This window comes from Anomaloglossus baeobatrachus, chromosome 4 (assembly GCF_048569485.1).
Source record: "Anomaloglossus baeobatrachus isolate aAnoBae1 chromosome 4, aAnoBae1.hap1, whole genome shotgun sequence".
Taxonomy (NCBI): domain Eukaryota; kingdom Metazoa; phylum Chordata; class Amphibia; order Anura; family Aromobatidae; genus Anomaloglossus; species Anomaloglossus baeobatrachus.
In genome coordinates, this window is record NC_134356.1 from 521,561,980 (window position 1) to 521,578,686 (window position 16,707).

General features: G+C 46.8%; 1 protein-coding gene across 1 annotated transcript in view; it reads right to left on the reverse strand.

The window, feature by feature from the left end:
* The window catches only part of SERINC4 (serine incorporator 4), a 117,565-nt gene that overhangs the window by 44,703 nt on the left and 56,155 nt on the right, over positions 1-16,707 (reverse strand). Inside the window, exons 8-9 of the mRNA XM_075343721.1 lie at positions 14,150-14,245; positions 10,726-10,852 (exon numbers count right to left, since the gene is read on the reverse strand). Of these exons, the coding sequence (XP_075199836.1) occupies positions 10,726-10,852; positions 14,150-14,245 (223 nt within the window). The remainder of the gene's footprint in view (positions 1-10,725; positions 10,853-14,149; positions 14,246-16,707) is intronic.

Here is a 16,707-nt window from a genome sequence, read left to right on the forward strand (position 1 = left end):
CAAGAGGTGAATAAAGCAAGAAAATGGGTTGAAGATATTGGAATGTCGGGTTATTTTCCTTCACTCTTTATTACAGGTCTTCCCTGTGATTTTTAGATGAGGGCCTCATTTATGATCTCAGAATAAGGCACCCTTCACACGTCAGGGATTCTGGTACGTATGTGCTTTTTTTTATATACGTACCAGAATCACTGACATACGCAGACACATTATAATCAATGGGTCTGTTCACACATCAGTGATTTTTCACTGAACGTGTCTCCATGCAGCGTACATGCGTGTCCGTGATTCTGCACGGAGACAAGTCCGTTTTTTTCTGGCATTACTGATGACCAACGGACCACACTATAGTGTGATCCGTGTGTGATCCGTGAAACACGTACCAGAAAAACACTGACATATGAAATAATAAACATTTTCAACTCACCTTTCCAGCGACGCGCTGTGCAGCCTCCGCTCTCTGCAGCTCCTGCCCGGCTCATGAATATTCATGAAAGCAGGAACAGCTGACCCGGAAGTAGCTGCAGAGAGCGGTGGGCGGACGCTGCAGAGCCGAGGAGTTCAGCACCATGGACAGCAGGAGCGGGGGCAGGTGAGTAATGTCCATATGCAATCACGGATCACGGATTGCACATGGACAACCCACGTGTGCCGTGAATCATGGAACACGGAGGGACATGTGCGTGTTTTACACATCAGTGAAGAACGTCAGTGTTTTTCATTGACGTGTGAAACCGGCCTAAGGGATTAGAAACATTTTCTTCTACAACAGACCATCTCTTACAAAGGAATTCATCATAATTTTAGAATGAGCCTCTATCTGTAAGAATCTTGTTCTATACACATTCCACACCACACACATGCTGTACACAACCACCAAGTTGTGTGATTTTAAAAGCATAGTCTAAGGCAGAGGTTCCCAACTCCAGTCCTCCAGGCACACCAACAGTGCATGTTTTCAGGATTTCCTTAGTATTGCACAGGTGATAATTTAATCACCTGCAAAGGTGCCTATATCCAACACCCATGCAATGCTAAAGAAATCCTGAAAACATGCACTGTTGGTGTGCCTTGAGGACTGGAGTTGGGAACCTCTGGTCTAAGGGGTACTTTGCATGCTGCGACATCACTAGCATCGGCTAGAGATGCCGAGCACGATAGTACCCGCCCCCGTCGCACATGCGATATCTTGTGATAGCTGCTGTAGCGAACATTATCGCTATGGCAGCTTCACACGCACTTACCTGCCCTGCGACGTCACTCTGGCCGGCGACCCGCCTCCTTCCTAAGGGGGCGGGTCGTGCAGCGTCACAGCGACGTCACACGGCAGGCGGCCAATAGAAGCCTAGGGGCCGAGATGAGCGGAACGTAAACATCCCGCCCACCTCCTTCCTTCCGCATAGCCGGTGGAGGCAGGTAAGGAGATGTTCCTTGCTCCTGCGGCTTCACACACAGCGATGTGTGCTGCCGCAGGAACGAGGAACAACATCGTATCTCCTATTGGTGCGACATTATGAAAATGACCGACGCTACACAGATCACCGATTTTCAACGTTTTTGCGATCGTTTATTGGAGCATCTAGGCTTTAAACGTTGCGACGTCGTTACTGGCGCCGGATGTGCGTCACTTTCGAATTGACCCGACGATATCACAGTAGTGATGTCGCAGCGTGCAAAGTACCCCTTACAAAAGACATTAATGGTATATCCATAGGAGATGTCATAAGTGGCCAACAGGAAATCGCACATAATCTTGGCTGTATTCAGAACTCCCATACTAGTGAAAAGAAAGAGCCAGTGCTTGAGTCAGAAGTTCTAGTGATGAGCGAGCATGCTTGTCACTACTCGGTACTCGCACGAGTATCGCTGTACTCGGTCTGCTCGGCGGGGACCGAGTAATCTCGCGATACTCGTGCTGTACTCGTGGTCTTCATTTCTGCATGTTGGCGCTCTTTTGAGAGTCAGCCCTCATGCAGGGATTGGCTGGCAGACCACTGCAATGCCACAGCCCTGTTAGTTGTGGAATTGCAGTGATTGGCCGGCCTGCACAGCGTGACCGAGCCTTTATATCGGCCGGCGCGCTGTGCTCTGCTCACAGCTATCCAGACTGTCAGTGCAGGGAGAGTGTCGCTGATTCAGGGAAAGCTTTGCGGCCCTTTATAGCTTTTTCAGTTGCAGGGCTGCAAACAGTGTGACCAAAAGTCCTTCTCAGGACTATTCTAGTTGTATACAGGCAGGCAGGGTATAGCCAGGTCGGAGTACAGTAGCAGAGTCCTTCTCAGGACTACTGTTGCTATATACAGGCAGGGGATAGCCAGGTCTGAATACAGGCTAGTGACCAAAAGAGTCCTTGTCAGGACTATTGTACCAGTATACAGGCAGGCAGGCAGGCAGGGTAGTGGTGACCGTATACCAGCCTTCATCATATCTGGGGCTGGTGTACACAGTGTAAAACAGTCCAGATAGTGTCTGACTTGTCTGTAATTGTCGCTCCCCAAAAAAACCTGTTAGGTTCTTATTGCGTCCGTGCTTGGTTTTTAAAACCGCACGTGTGTGCCTGTTGGTGGCAGCGTACAGGTGCACTTGTGTGCAATTTCCAGAAACTTTAATATAACGCACAAGTAGTGAATATACACGTCAGCAGTGCACAGCATTGCAAAATGCGCAAGGGCATTGGCAAGGAACAAGGAAGTGGACGTGATGGTGGTGCAGGCAGAGGCCGAGGTCGTGGGCAAGCTCTAATTTCGCCACAACAAAGGGCCACATCTAGTCGCTCGCACGTCCTGTCCCAAATTCTTGGGGACCGCAGCAGTACACCGCTCTTGAACCAAGACCAGTGTCAACAGGTTGTTAGTTGGATAGCAGATAATGCTTCCAGTCAGATTGGCACCACCACAAACACTCTGTCTTCCACACGGTCAAGTGTCAGTAGCCGTGATACTGCACCGCACATTTCTGAACCTGATCCTCCTTCCTACCACCAGGCTGAGTACACGTCCTCCTCGGACATTAATGATCCCACACTTGGACACTCGGAAGAGCTGTTCACGTTTCCATTCACACATTCTGGCCTCTCGCCAGCTCATATTGAAGTGGGTCATGAGGAGATCGTCTGTACAGATGGCCAAATATTTGAGCAGCCACGTTCTCACGAAGTTGGCAACGTGTCTCAACAAGTGGTGGACGATGATGAGACACAATTGTCAGGAAGTCAGGAGGAGGAGCAGGGTGCGGAAGAGGAAGGCGACGTGGTGGATGATCCAGTAACTGACCCAACCTGGCAGGAGGATATGCAGAGCGAGGACAGCAGTGCACAGGGGGAGGGAGGCGTAGCATCACAACAGGCAGTAAGAAGCAGGGTGGTGGCCCCAGGCAGAAGTCAGGCAACCGTTCCCCGGAACAACACGACGACACAAGGTGCCTGTACAAATGTTAGGTCTTCCCGAGTCTGGCAGTTTTTTAAGTTGGATCCAGATGATTCAAAAAAGGCCATTTGCAACACCTGCCGTGCCAGCATCAGCAGGGGTACCAAAACTAGCAGCCTGACCACCACCAGCATGATCAGGCACATGTCAGCCAAGCACCCGACTTTGTGGGAAGTACAACAGAGTCGAGGAGCAGTGCTTGCTGATGTCACTGCTACGTCTTCGCTGGTTGTGCATGCGAGCCAATCCCCTGTCCATGCTGCCTGCGAACAAGCCTCCTCCACTCCTGCACCTGCAGTTGCCTACGCAGAAAGAACACCATCATCAAGCACGTCCTTGTCCCAGCGCAGCGTTCAGTTATCCATTCAGCAAACCTTTGAACGCAGGCGCAAATACACTGCCAACACCCCACATGCCACAGTTCTAAATGCTAACATTTCGCGACTGCTTGCGCTGGAAATGTTGCCTTTTAGGCTGGTGGAGACAGAAGCATTCCGTGACCTGATGGCGGCAGCTGTCCCACGTTACTCGGTCCCCAGCCGCCACTATTTCTCCCGGTGTGCCGTCCCCGCGTTGCATAACCACGTGTCACAAAACATCACACGTGCCCTGAACAACGCTGTTTCACCCAAGGTCCACCGAACCACAGACACGTGGACAAGTGCTTGTGGGCAAGGCCGCTACATCTCGTTGACGGCACACTGGGTTAATATTGTGGAAGCTGGGACCCAGTCTGAGCGAGGGACGGAACACGTCCTTCCCACACCAAGGTTTGCAGGCCCTACCTCAGTCAGTGTTTCACCCACACTCTACAGCTCCGGAATGTCATGCTCTTCAGCCTCCTCCTCCTCCTGCGCATCCTCATCCACTGTGCCCTCCACACCAGTCACAAGCTGGAAGCACTGCAGCACTGCCTCGGCGAAGCGGCAACAGGCTGTGCTGAAGCTAATCTGCATAGGTGACAAACCCCACAATGCAGAAGAGCTGTGGACAGCTCTGAAACAGCAGGCAGATCACTGGCTCACACCTCTGAACCTAAAGCCAGGAAAGGTCGTGTGTGACAATGGCCGGAACCTGGTGGCGGCTTTGAGGCGAGGCCAGCTGACACATGTTCCATGCGTGGCCCATGTGCTCAACCTCGTGGTTCAGCGGTTTATAAAGTCATACCCAGAGCTGTCTGATCTGCTGGTAAAAGTTCGCCGCCTGTCTGCACATTTTCGAAAGTCACCTACTGCTTCAGCCGGCCTTGCCGGCTTTCAGCGCCGTTTGCATCTTCCGGCTCACAGACTGGTGTGTGATGTCCCCACGCGTTGGAATTCAACTCTGCACATGTTGGTCAGGATATGTGAGCAGAAGAGGGCAGTTGTTGAGTACCTGCATCACCTAAGCCGTCGGGAAATGGGTCAAACTCCACACATAACACCTGAGGAGTGGAGATGGATGTCAGACCTATGTACCATCCTCCAAAACTTTGAGGACTCCACCAAGATGGTGAGTGGTGATGACGCCATTATTAGCGTCACCATACCGCTACTCTGCCTTCTAAAACGGTCTCTGCTGAAAAACAAACATGATGCATTGCAGGCGGAGCGCGATGAGTTGCAGCAAGAAACAGTAGTGGGTGTGGGTGATAACACACAGCCCAGCCTCGTCTCATCACAACGTGCAGTGGAGGACTATGACGAGGAGGAGGATGAAGACATGGAGCAACTCTCCGGCCAAATTGAGGATATGACATGCACACCAGTCATATCCTCGGTTCAGCGTGGCTGGCCAGAGGACAGGGTAGATGAGGAGGAGGAGGAGGAGGAGGAGGAGGAGGACAGCATGTTCAGTCATCTTGTTGGTCAGGCTACTGAAGTCCTGGCTGTTAAGAGTCTGGCGCACATGGCTGACTTTATGGTAAGCTGCCTGTCTCGTGACCCTCGCGTTAAGAACATCTTGGCCGACAATCATTACTGGTTGGTAACACTGTTAGACCCACGCTACAAGGAGAACTTTTTGTCTCTTATTCCCGTGGAGGAGAGGTCAACCAAAATGCAGCAGTTCCGGAAGGCCATACTCACGGAAGTAGGCAAAGCATTCCCCTCACAAAACGCTAGCGGCATAGGTCAGGAATCAGTGGACAACCGAGGCGTACAGCCGAGAGAGGCACAAGTCCAATCCGCCAGAGGTAGGGGAACAGTCTTTAAGATGTGGGACAGTTTTCTCAGCCCCTCACGTACCACAGCGCCTGAGGTGCGGGGTAGTGCCACAAGAAATCCTAAGTTTGCCCAGATGCTGAAGGAGTACCTTGCAGATCGAACAACTGTACTCCGACATTCCTCTGTGCCTTACAATTATTGGGTATCCAAGCTGGACACGTGGCATGAATTGGCTCTCTACGCCTTGGAAGTCCTGGCCTGCCCTGCTGCTAGCGTTTTGTCAGAGCGTGTTTTTAGTGCCGCAGGTGGAATCATTACAGATAAACGCACCCGCCTGTCAACTGAAAATGCTGACAGGCTGACTCTGATCAAGATGAACAAGGGTTGGATTGGGCCAGACTTCACCACACCACCAGCAAATGAGAGCGGAATTTAAAGTTTGCCATGTACCTCCACTCACCCATGGGTACACACTTCTGGACTTTGGATAATCGCTGGACTGCTCCTCCTTCTCCTCATGCGCCACCATGATGATGACCGTTACAAATTGCAATACTTAGGCCTTTGTTTCAGGTATACCCCCAGTGGTAAATTTTTTCGCCCATTCTTTGCAGAATGGACATTACAACGACAGGAGACCCGCTCCTTTGCAATGGGAACAATGTTTTGAGGCCCTCATGCACGTCTCTACCCAGGGACAACGTGGAGCCTCCCAATTTTTGGCTGCCCTGCCTAAGGGCTATACTATAATACACCCACTTCCTTAAAATGGACACTTAATGTTTTGAGGCCCTCATGCACGTCTCTACCCAGGGACAACGTGGAGCCTCCCAATTTTTGGCTGCCCTGCCTAAGGGCTATACTATAATACACCCACTTCCTTAAAATGGACACTTAATGTTTTGAGGCCCTCATGCACGTCTCTACCCAGGGACAACGTGGAGCCTCCCAATTTTTGGCTGCCCTGCCTAAGGGCTATACTATAATACACCCACTTCCTTAAAATGGACACTTAATGTTTTGAGGCCCTCATGCACGTCTCTATCCAGGGACAATGTGGAGCCTCCCAATTTTTGGCTGCCCTGGCAAAGGGCTATACTGAAATAGACCCACTTCCTTACAATGGGCACTTCAGGTTTACAGGCCATCATGCACGTCTCTATCCAGGGACAATGTGGAGCCTCCCAATTTTTGGCTGCCCTGGCAAAGGGCTATACTGAAATAGACCCACTTCCTTACAATGGGCACTTCAGGTTTACAGGCCATCATGCACGTCTCTATCCAGGGACAATGTGGAGCCTCTCAATTTTTGGCTGCCCTGGCAAAGGGCTATACTGAAATAGACCCACTTCCTTACAATGGGCACTTCAGGTTTACAGGCCATCATGCACGTCTCTATCCAGGGACAATGTGGAGCCTCCCAATTTGTGGCTGCCCTGGCAAAGGGCTATACTGAAATAGACCCACTTCCTTACAATGGGCACTTCAGGTTTACAGGCCATCATGCACGTCTCTATCCAGGGACAATGTGGAGCCTCCCAATTTTTGGCTGCCCTGGCAAAGGGCTATACTGAAATAGACCCACTTCCTTACAATGGGCACTTCAGGTTTACAGGCCATCATGCACGTCTCTATCCAGGGACAATGTGGAGCCTCCCAATTTTTGGCTGCCCTGGCAAAGGGCTATACTGAAATAGACCCACTTCCTTACAATGGGCACTTCAGGTTTACAGGCCATCATGCACGTCTCTATCCAGGGACAATGTGGAGCCTCCCAATTTGTGGCTGCCCTGGCAAAGGGCTATACTGAAAAAGACCCACTTCCTTACAATGGGCACTTCAGGTTTACAGGCCATCATGCACGTCTCTATCCAGGGACAATGTGGAGCCTCCCAATTTGTGGCTGCCCTGGCAAAGGGCTATACTGAAATAGACCCACTTCCTTACAATGGGCACTTCAGGTTTACAGGCCATCATGCACGTCTCTATCCAGGGACAATGTGGAGCCTCCCAATTTGTGGCTGCCCTGGCAAAGGGCTATACTGAAATAGACCCACTTCCTTACAATGGGCACTTCAGGTTTACAGGCCATCATGCACGTCTCTATCCAGGGATAATGTGGAGCCTCCCAATTTGTGGCTGCCCTGGCAAAGGGCTATACTGAAATAGACCCACTTCCTTACAATGGGCACTTCAGGTTTACAGGCCATCATGCACGTCTCTATCCAGGGACAATGTGGAGCCACCCAATTTTTGGCTGCCCTGGCAAAGGGCTATACTGAAGTAGACCCACTTCCTTACAATGGGCACTTCAGGTTTACAGGCCATCATGCACGTCTCTATCCAGGGACAATGTGGAGCCTCCCAATTTTTGGCTGCCCTGGCAAAGGGCTATACTGAAATAGACCCACTTCCTTACAATGGGCACTTCAGGTTTACAGGCCATCATGCACGTCTCTATCCAGGGACAATGTGGAGCCTCCCAATTTTTGGCTGCCCTGGCAAAGGGCTATACTGAAATAGACCCACTTCCTTACAATGGGCACTTCAGGTTTACAGGCCATCATGCACGTCTCTATCCAGGGACAATGTGGAGCCTCCCAATTTTTGGCTGCCCTGGCAAAGGGCTATACTGAAATAGACCCACTTCCTTACAATGGGCACTTCAGGTTTACAGGCCATCATGCACGTCTCTATCCAGGGACAATGTGGAGCCTCCCAATTTGTGGCTGCCCTGGCAAAGGGCTATACTGAAATAGACCCACTTCCTTACAATGGGCACTTCAGGTTTACAGGCCATCATGCACGTCTCTATCCAGGGACAATGTGGAGCCTCCCAATTTGTGGCTGCCCTGGCAAAGGGCTATACTGAAATAGACCCACTTCCTTACAATGGGCACTTCAGGTTTACAGGCCATCATGCACGTCTCTATCCAGGGACAATGTGGAGCCTCCCAATTTGTGGCTGCCCTGGCAAAGGGCTATACTGAAATAGACCCACTTCCTTACAATGGGCACTTCAGGTTTACAGGCCATCATGCACGTCTCTATCCAGGGACAATGTGGAGCCTCCCAATTTGTGGCTGCCCTGGCAAAGGGCTATACTGAAATAGACCCACTTCCTTACAATGGGCACTTCAGGTTTACAGGCCATCATGCACGTCTCTATCCAGGGACAATGTGGAGCCTCCCAATTTGTGGCTGCCCTGGCAAAGGGCTATACTGAAATAGACCCACTTCCTTACAATGGGCACTTCAGGTTTACAGGCCATCATGCACGTCTCTATCCAGGGACAATGTGGAGCCTCCCAATTTGTGGCTGCCCTGGCAAAGGGCTATACTGAAATAGACCCACTTCCTTACAATGGGCACTTCAGGTTTACAGGCCATCATGCACGTCTGTATGCAGGGGCATTGGTGAACCTCACAATTTTGGACTGCCCTGGCAAAGGAAAATACTACAAAGACTCACTTCCTCAAAATGGGCACATTAGACTCAAGAGGCCTTCATGTACGTCTCTTCTCAGGGACATCGGAGTGCCACACAATGTTTTCACGTAAAATCTTTCATGTATTAATCTCAAAAAGTAACATACACCAGCTCTATCTCACTATAGGGTATGTGCCCTTAACATTTCTGCCATGAAAAATCATTTTGGGGTCATTTTGGAAGGTTTTCTGGTGAGTCCGTAAAAATGGCGTGAAACGCGGACAAAATTGTTCACAGCTGTGACTTTTGAGTGATAAATGCTTCAAGGGGTCTTCCCCATGCTGTTGCCATGTCATTTGAGCACTCTTCTGAGACTTTTGTGCCATTTTTAGGGTTTCTCCATGCTGCCGGGGGGTCATTTCACAAAAATACTCGGGTCTCCCATAGGATAACATTGGGCTCGTTGCTCGGCCCGAGTACACGAGTATCTTGGGAGGCTCGGCCCGAGCTTCGAGCACCCGAGCTTTTTAGTACTCGCTCATCACTAGTCAGAACCTCTCCACTCACTGGTGGTTGGACGGGGGATCCAAGTTGTGGGTCCAAGATGTGGGATTTGCAACTATCAGACACTTCTGGTATATCCACTTTTTATAAGCGGCCTTTAGAAAGTGTTAGAGATGCTCTTTCTTAAAGAATAATGTCTAGTGACTTGTTCCCTTTGACTAGGAATGTGAATATAAGATTGGGTCATGAGAGGTTTCATCTACTGATTCATGAAGCAATAATGAATGGGGTGAAATGCTGACATTACTCACGTATGAAGACTAACACTTGTGCTGTCTTGTTAGACCATGACTCATAGACATGTATGGGACAGGATTTAGTAAATTATCTCCAAAATAATATGTTTGCATCACTTCTGTTTTCAACTCTTCTTAATCTTTACACATTACTATATGGTGAAAGATGATTTTATGTGCAGTCTATTAGTTTTTTTTAAAGGTCTGTTGCAGAGACAGCCTCTGCATAAATGCATAAGGTAAATTATTCCTAAGGTCTATTTATAAAGTTAAAACTGGATGAAAATTCTGAAAGTAATGAAAGAGAATGAGCAGATAATGAGCACCTGGCTTGATTAACCAGGACTGTGCGTATGTATCTCCTGAACTTGTCCAAAGAACATAATGGCACATAAAAATGTAACAAAATGCATAAAGGGAACCTGTCAGCAGAAATTTCGCAATAAACCTAAAAGATTCCCCTTCTGCAGCTCCTGGGCTGCATTCTAGAAAGGTTCCTGTTGCTATTGTGCCCCCTTTGAGACCTAAATAAATACTTTATAAAGTCTTACTTTTTTGTATGCAAATTTTTTTTATGGTCACGGGGGCGGGCTGTCTTGCATCCGTTATTCGCCTCCTGCCGCTTTACGCCGTCCCCCATTGCTAATTTCCATACATGAGGATGCCGCCCAGTGCTCCCGAGGTCTCGCGCATGCCCAGTGGCACTATCGCGGGACAGCACTGTGTAAAGCGTCATTCTGACAATCATCCTTCAGTGTGTTTTATGCAGCACAACAGCTCTGCCGGAGAGCTGGCTTTACACAGAACAGCAGTGATCCTATTTACTTGAATGAAGCTGTGCTGCAGTTCCCCACACAGCTCATCCTTATGGGTTTAAATTATCTTTTACTACGGTATCTATATATAATAGCTTAGTTTATACATACCACGCGAACAAGACGCAGACATACATAATGCAGGCTCCAATAACAGCAATAGATGTATCTTCTGTCTGTAGCCCGTTTCGGCTGATGCTTGGGAAACACACTGTGATATTCTGGCCTCTGTACTGAACTAGGAAAAAACATAAAAAACATCAATATCTGACTACGACACATCACACGTAAGTACACGCACCAAATTCAGAAATTGCTGCATTATTTTAAGGCAGATGGTAAACAACAAGGATCCACTTTGTAGTGCAGATGGAAAGGTCATATAAGGTTTGTAGTTTGATGTCAATGATGACCCATGGTTTGGTTCCACCAAGAGACACCATATGCCAACATCATCCGGTCACTGCATTACTTTGTTTTGAGTTAAATAGAAGGTCTGTGGCCGTATAAACATGGATGTAGCTACAGTGGGTGGAAAGAACATTGACCCAGGAGCCTAGGGGGATCCAAAAGGTCTCTCTGGCCCATTTAAGAAGACCGATACTAGTGCCTTGTGAAAGTATTCGGCCCCTTTGAATTTTTCAAATTTTTTCCACATTTCAGGTTTCAAACATAAAGATAAAAATGTTAATGTTATGGTGAAGAATTAACAACAAGTGGGAGACAATTGTGAAGGTGAATGATATTTATTGCTTATTTTAAAGTTTTGTAAAAAAATAAATAACTGAAAAGTGGGGAGTGCAATATTATTTGTCCCCTTTAAGTTAATACTTTGTAGCGCACCTTTTCTGCGATTACAGCATCAAGTCGCTTGGGCTATGTGTCTATCAGTTTTGCACATCGAGAGACTAAAATTCTTGCCCATTCTTCCTTTGCAAATAGCTGGAGCTGAGTGAGGTTGGATGGAGAGCGTTTGTGAACAGCAGTTTTCAGCTTTTTCCACAGATTCTCGATTGGATTCAGGTCTGGACTTTGACTTCGCCATTCTAACATCTGGATATGTTTATTTGTGAACCATTCCATTGTAGATTTTGCTTTATGTTTGGGATCATTGTCTTGTTGGAAGACAAATATCCGTCCCAGTCTCATGTTTTGCAGACTCCAACAGGTTTTCTTCAAGAATGGTCCTGTATTTAGCTTCATCCATCTTCCCATCAATTTTAACCATCTTCCCTGTCCCTGCTGTAGCAAAGCAAGCCCAAACCATGATGCTTCCACCACCATGTTTGACAGCGGGGATGGTGTGTTCAGGGTGATGAGCTGTGTTGCTTTTACGCCAAATATATCGTTAGGCATTGTGCCCAAATAGTTCGATTTTGGTTTCATCTGACCAGAGCACCTTCTTCCACATGTTTGGGATGTCTCCCAGGTGGCTTGTGGTGAACTTTAAATTACACTTTTTATGGATATCTTTGAGAAATGGCTTTCTTCTTGCCACTCTGCCATAAAGGCCAGATTTGTGCAGTGTATGACTGATTGTTGTCCTATGGACAGACTCTCCCACTTCAGCTGTAGATCTCTGCAGTTCATCCAGAGTGATCATGGGCCTCTTGGCTCCATCTCTGATCAGTCTTCTCCTTTTTCGACATGACATTTTTGAGGGACGGCCGGGTCTTGGTAGATTTGCAGTGGTATGATACTCCTTCCATTTCAATATGATCGCTTGCACAGTCCTTCTTGGGATGTTTAAAGTTTTGGAAATCTTTTGCAACCAAATCCGGCTTTAAACTTCTCCACAACAGTATCATGGACCTGCCTTTTGTGTTCCTTGGTCTTCATGATGCTAGCTGCGCTTTAAACAGAACACTGAGACTATCATAGAGCAGGTGCACTTATACGGAGACTTCATTACACACAGATGGATTATATTTATCATCATCCGTCATTTAAGACAACACTCGATCATTCAGAAATCCTCAATAAACTTCTGGAGCGAGTTTGTTGCACTGAAAGTAAAGGGGCCGAATAATATTGCACGCCCCAATTTTCAGTTTTTTATTTTTTCCAAAAATCTAAAATAAACAATAAATATCGTTCACCTTCACAATTGTGTCCCACTTGTTGTTGATTCTTCACCATAAAATTTAATTTTTTTATATTTATGTTTGAAACCTGAAATGTGGGAAAAGGTTGAAAAATTCAAGAGGGACGAATACTTTTGCAAGCCATTGTAAATATCTATCATAGTTGGAATCCTGTTGGAGATTTTACATTGTGACCCAGAAGCTTCACGGTACAGCATTACATGTGTAGATCTGGACAGGTCGTTGGCAGAAGGTAATGTAAGATGTTACATTTTTTCATTATTAACTGTATTGAATGAATCCAGCACTCTATAAAGAGTTCTAAATATCTGTTTAAAAATGAAACATGAAATTTGTAAGGAAATACGACACTCCTTGAGTATATAAGTACTTGGATTGTGTCCTACCCCATAAATAGCAGTATTGAATGAATCCAGCACTTTTAGGAATATACCGTAATGTAGAAATCGTTTATTCATGTCATCCAGAGTAGTATAGTGTAAGAAATGTGATGTTTCAGTCTCAATGACCTTCATCTATTATCGATAGCTCTATACGAAGTGCACACTTTCTTGCTAACATCCAGCTTTCACTGCTCCATCTACACCAGTGTATGTTGGATGAGGGCCATTGAGACTGAAACGTAACATTCACTGGATGACACAAATAAATATTTTCTTCGTTATCTTCCTAAAAGTGCCAGATTCACCTAATACTGCTATTTACGGGGTAGGATCTTATCTGAGCACCTATATCCCTGAGGAGTGCCATATTTCCTTACAAATAGCATATGTTTCATTACTAAAAAATATTCGGAAATCTTTAGAGCTTTGTAAGAGCCATCATCTGGGATAGAATTAAAAGATGGGTAAACCAGGGGAACTTGCTCGTTTGCATGGAGTACATCATAGACATTGATATCAGTTAATGGATATAATATGGTGACAAGATAATAAAATAAGTGATAAGGAAACAATGTGAAGAGAAAGTAATTCTGAGGAAACAGTAGCCTAAAGGAAGGAAATGACTGTTCTGCTGGTTGTGAACTTGTCCTGTGACAGAATGGCCATGTTCAGTTTAATGTGTTGACAATCAGTGTTTGATCTATCTGGGAGACTGATATAAAACCCCCATCGTGAATACAATCCCCATTATTATGAAGAATAGGGATGGGGGAGTCATTGTCATCTCATACAGACACATATAAACGGGCTGACAGCATTACAATACAAAGGTTCAACCAAGGCCATGGCAAGTGTATGAAGCCACAATTAGCCCTTGTACACACAGGATCAAACAGAGTGACAGTGGGGAGTGGTTAACTGTATTGTACACACTAAAAAGCATTTACTATGATATTATCCCATCCATTTTTCCATTTAATCAATACATTAAAATGAGATAAATGAATGCTGAGGTGTAATATCACTTTGATTTAGATTTCCACTGACCTCTTTCAGGAGGACGACTAGATAGGGCCGAAAATGTAAGGTATGTGACATAGCAGCTAATGATCGAGGCTTGTAGTAGTCCAGATCGAGGTTGCTCTGTGGAACAAAAAACAAGTATTATTATTATTTATCTATTTATATAATGGGAATGTCTGGTAACACCGTACGCTGTAAACTAGTGTGGAAGTATAAAGCGTAGTATCACTCCAGTATCATAGCTTCTAAACCGGGAAAATCCCGCCACTCCAGAAACAGCAGGGGATACGACATCAAACACATGGAGAGTCAGAGCCCCCTTTGGTCCAAATGTCAAGATACGGGAATACCATTCACATGCTAAGTAGCCAAAGTCATGACCTCACATGGCCCCACTATATGAAGGGACGCTGGGAGCTATGGGCTCTTATGAGATTTAGAAGAATAGTTTATACATAAATCTAGTCTGCTTATTTCTTTGCAGGATCAGAGGGCAAGAAGTTATCAGATTGACCCAAACAGCTGGAAATATCTAGCCATCATTCACACTGCTGAGGAAGAACACAGCTTGTCATAGGATTACGCTTAAAATATATGGGATCTGAGGCATAAACACTATTCTACAAAAAGTGTCTCTAGTAATCGGTCAGATTCCCTTGTATTCTCCCAGGTCAGATTTAAAATAAAAAGAGATGTGTTGTATGAGGCTCAGAGCAATGAGTTTTACATATTTTTTTAAGATATTGCCTATCAACTGAATTATATTCTAATAATAACTGTAATTGAATTTACAACTCTAAATGATAAAAATGATATGATAAGAAAGACACCACAGTGGTTAGCACTGGTTCATCACAGCCATAGAGGTCTGGTGTAAGATCGTGAAAAATGACCAGCATCCCTGAAGGTGTTATCATTAATGTGAAGGGTCATGTTAGTACAATTTTTAATTGCAGCATTGTTTAATAAGATGTATGATGAAAACTAATACTAGCTGAATGGATTTTGGTGAGGAAAGGGTTGGCAATAAGTGGGAAGTTCAGGGAGGCTTCAGCAATATTAAGGGCTGGAGAGGTCTAGTACACCAGCATTTCTGTACTGGGAACATCAGTTAGCCAGACAACAAACCCTACAGAACAAAAGTTTAGGAAAAGTGGCAAAAGCACTGATCCTGGAAAGTGACTATAGCTTAGTGGGAAGTGGGAAGCTGAAAGGCCCAAATGGGAACATAAGGGGGAGCAACAGTGGTGCAGAGATAGTGGCAGTCCTAAGACTTAAGGCTGCTTTACACGCAGTGACATTGCTAGCGATGTCGCTCGTGAAAGCCCCCGCCCCCCGTCGTTTGTGCGTCACGGGCAAATCGCTGCCCGTGGCGCACAATATCGGTAGGACGCGTAACACATACCTTCCTAGTGACGTCACTGTGGGCGGCGAACAACCTCTTTTTTAAGGGGGAGGTTCGTGCGCTGTCACAGCGACGTCACACAGTAGACCACCAATAGAAGCGGAGGGGCAGAGAGCAGCAACATTAATGACATGCCCACCTCTTTGCCGGAGGACGCAGGAACACTGCTGTTCGTCGTTCCCGGGGTGTCACACATAGCAATGTGTGCTGCCTCAGTAACGATGAACAACCTGCGTCCAGCACCAGCAACGATTTTTTGAAAATGAACGTGTCAACGATCAACGATTAAGTGAGTATTTTTGATCGTTAACACTCGCTCATAGGTTTCACACGCAATGATGCTAACGACGCCGGATGTGCTTCAAGAATTCAGTGACCCCGACGACATATCGTTGGAGATATCGTTGTGTATAAAGCCCCCCTTAGAGAAAAAAATTTCAGGCTCATTCATTAAAGGTTTTACTCCAGAAAACTATTGTAAATTGCTTTGAAAAGTCGCCAACATTTTACCACATTTTATGACTTTGTCTTTTTTACACCATTCTCTTTAAGCACCATCAGAATGGTTGGATCTGGGATGTGACGAGGACATGGTGCCACAGCTCGTCTTATTCATTATGAGCTGTGGTGTTCCTTACCCCAGAAATCTTACTCCAGTCACTGACAGGAGAAAAATGTCTGGTACTATGCACAGAGGTGCACGCCACTTGTTCCTGATTCATTAAGATGAGTGTGCCACTTAATAAACCAGGAGCTTTTCTCCCCAGCACATCCTCTCATGAAGACCGGAGTGAACATCGGCAGTAATGGTGAATCAGGGCCTACTTCTTGCCTCATAGAAGTGTCGCGGGCGGGGAGGAGGGTGTCAGCACACCGCGCTCACCCCTTCTGCTCGGGTCCGGCAGCTGCTCCTGGTGGCTCGAGCTGTGGGCCGGATCCCGGGGTTTCTCGAGCGACACTCCTCGCCCGTGAGTGAAAGGGGGTGTTTGTTGGGTGTAGGGATTGTTATAGTTCGTGATGCCACCCACGGTTGTGGTGATTGCACCACCGCTGCTCAGTGTGGGGGTCCCGGGGATGGTGATGCGGAGCAGCCAGGTGTTGTGTTGCCCCTCCGTGGGTAGGGGTTGGTGATCCCGGGGCCCGGTGATGAGATGTAAAGTGTAGAGCCTGGAGGGCG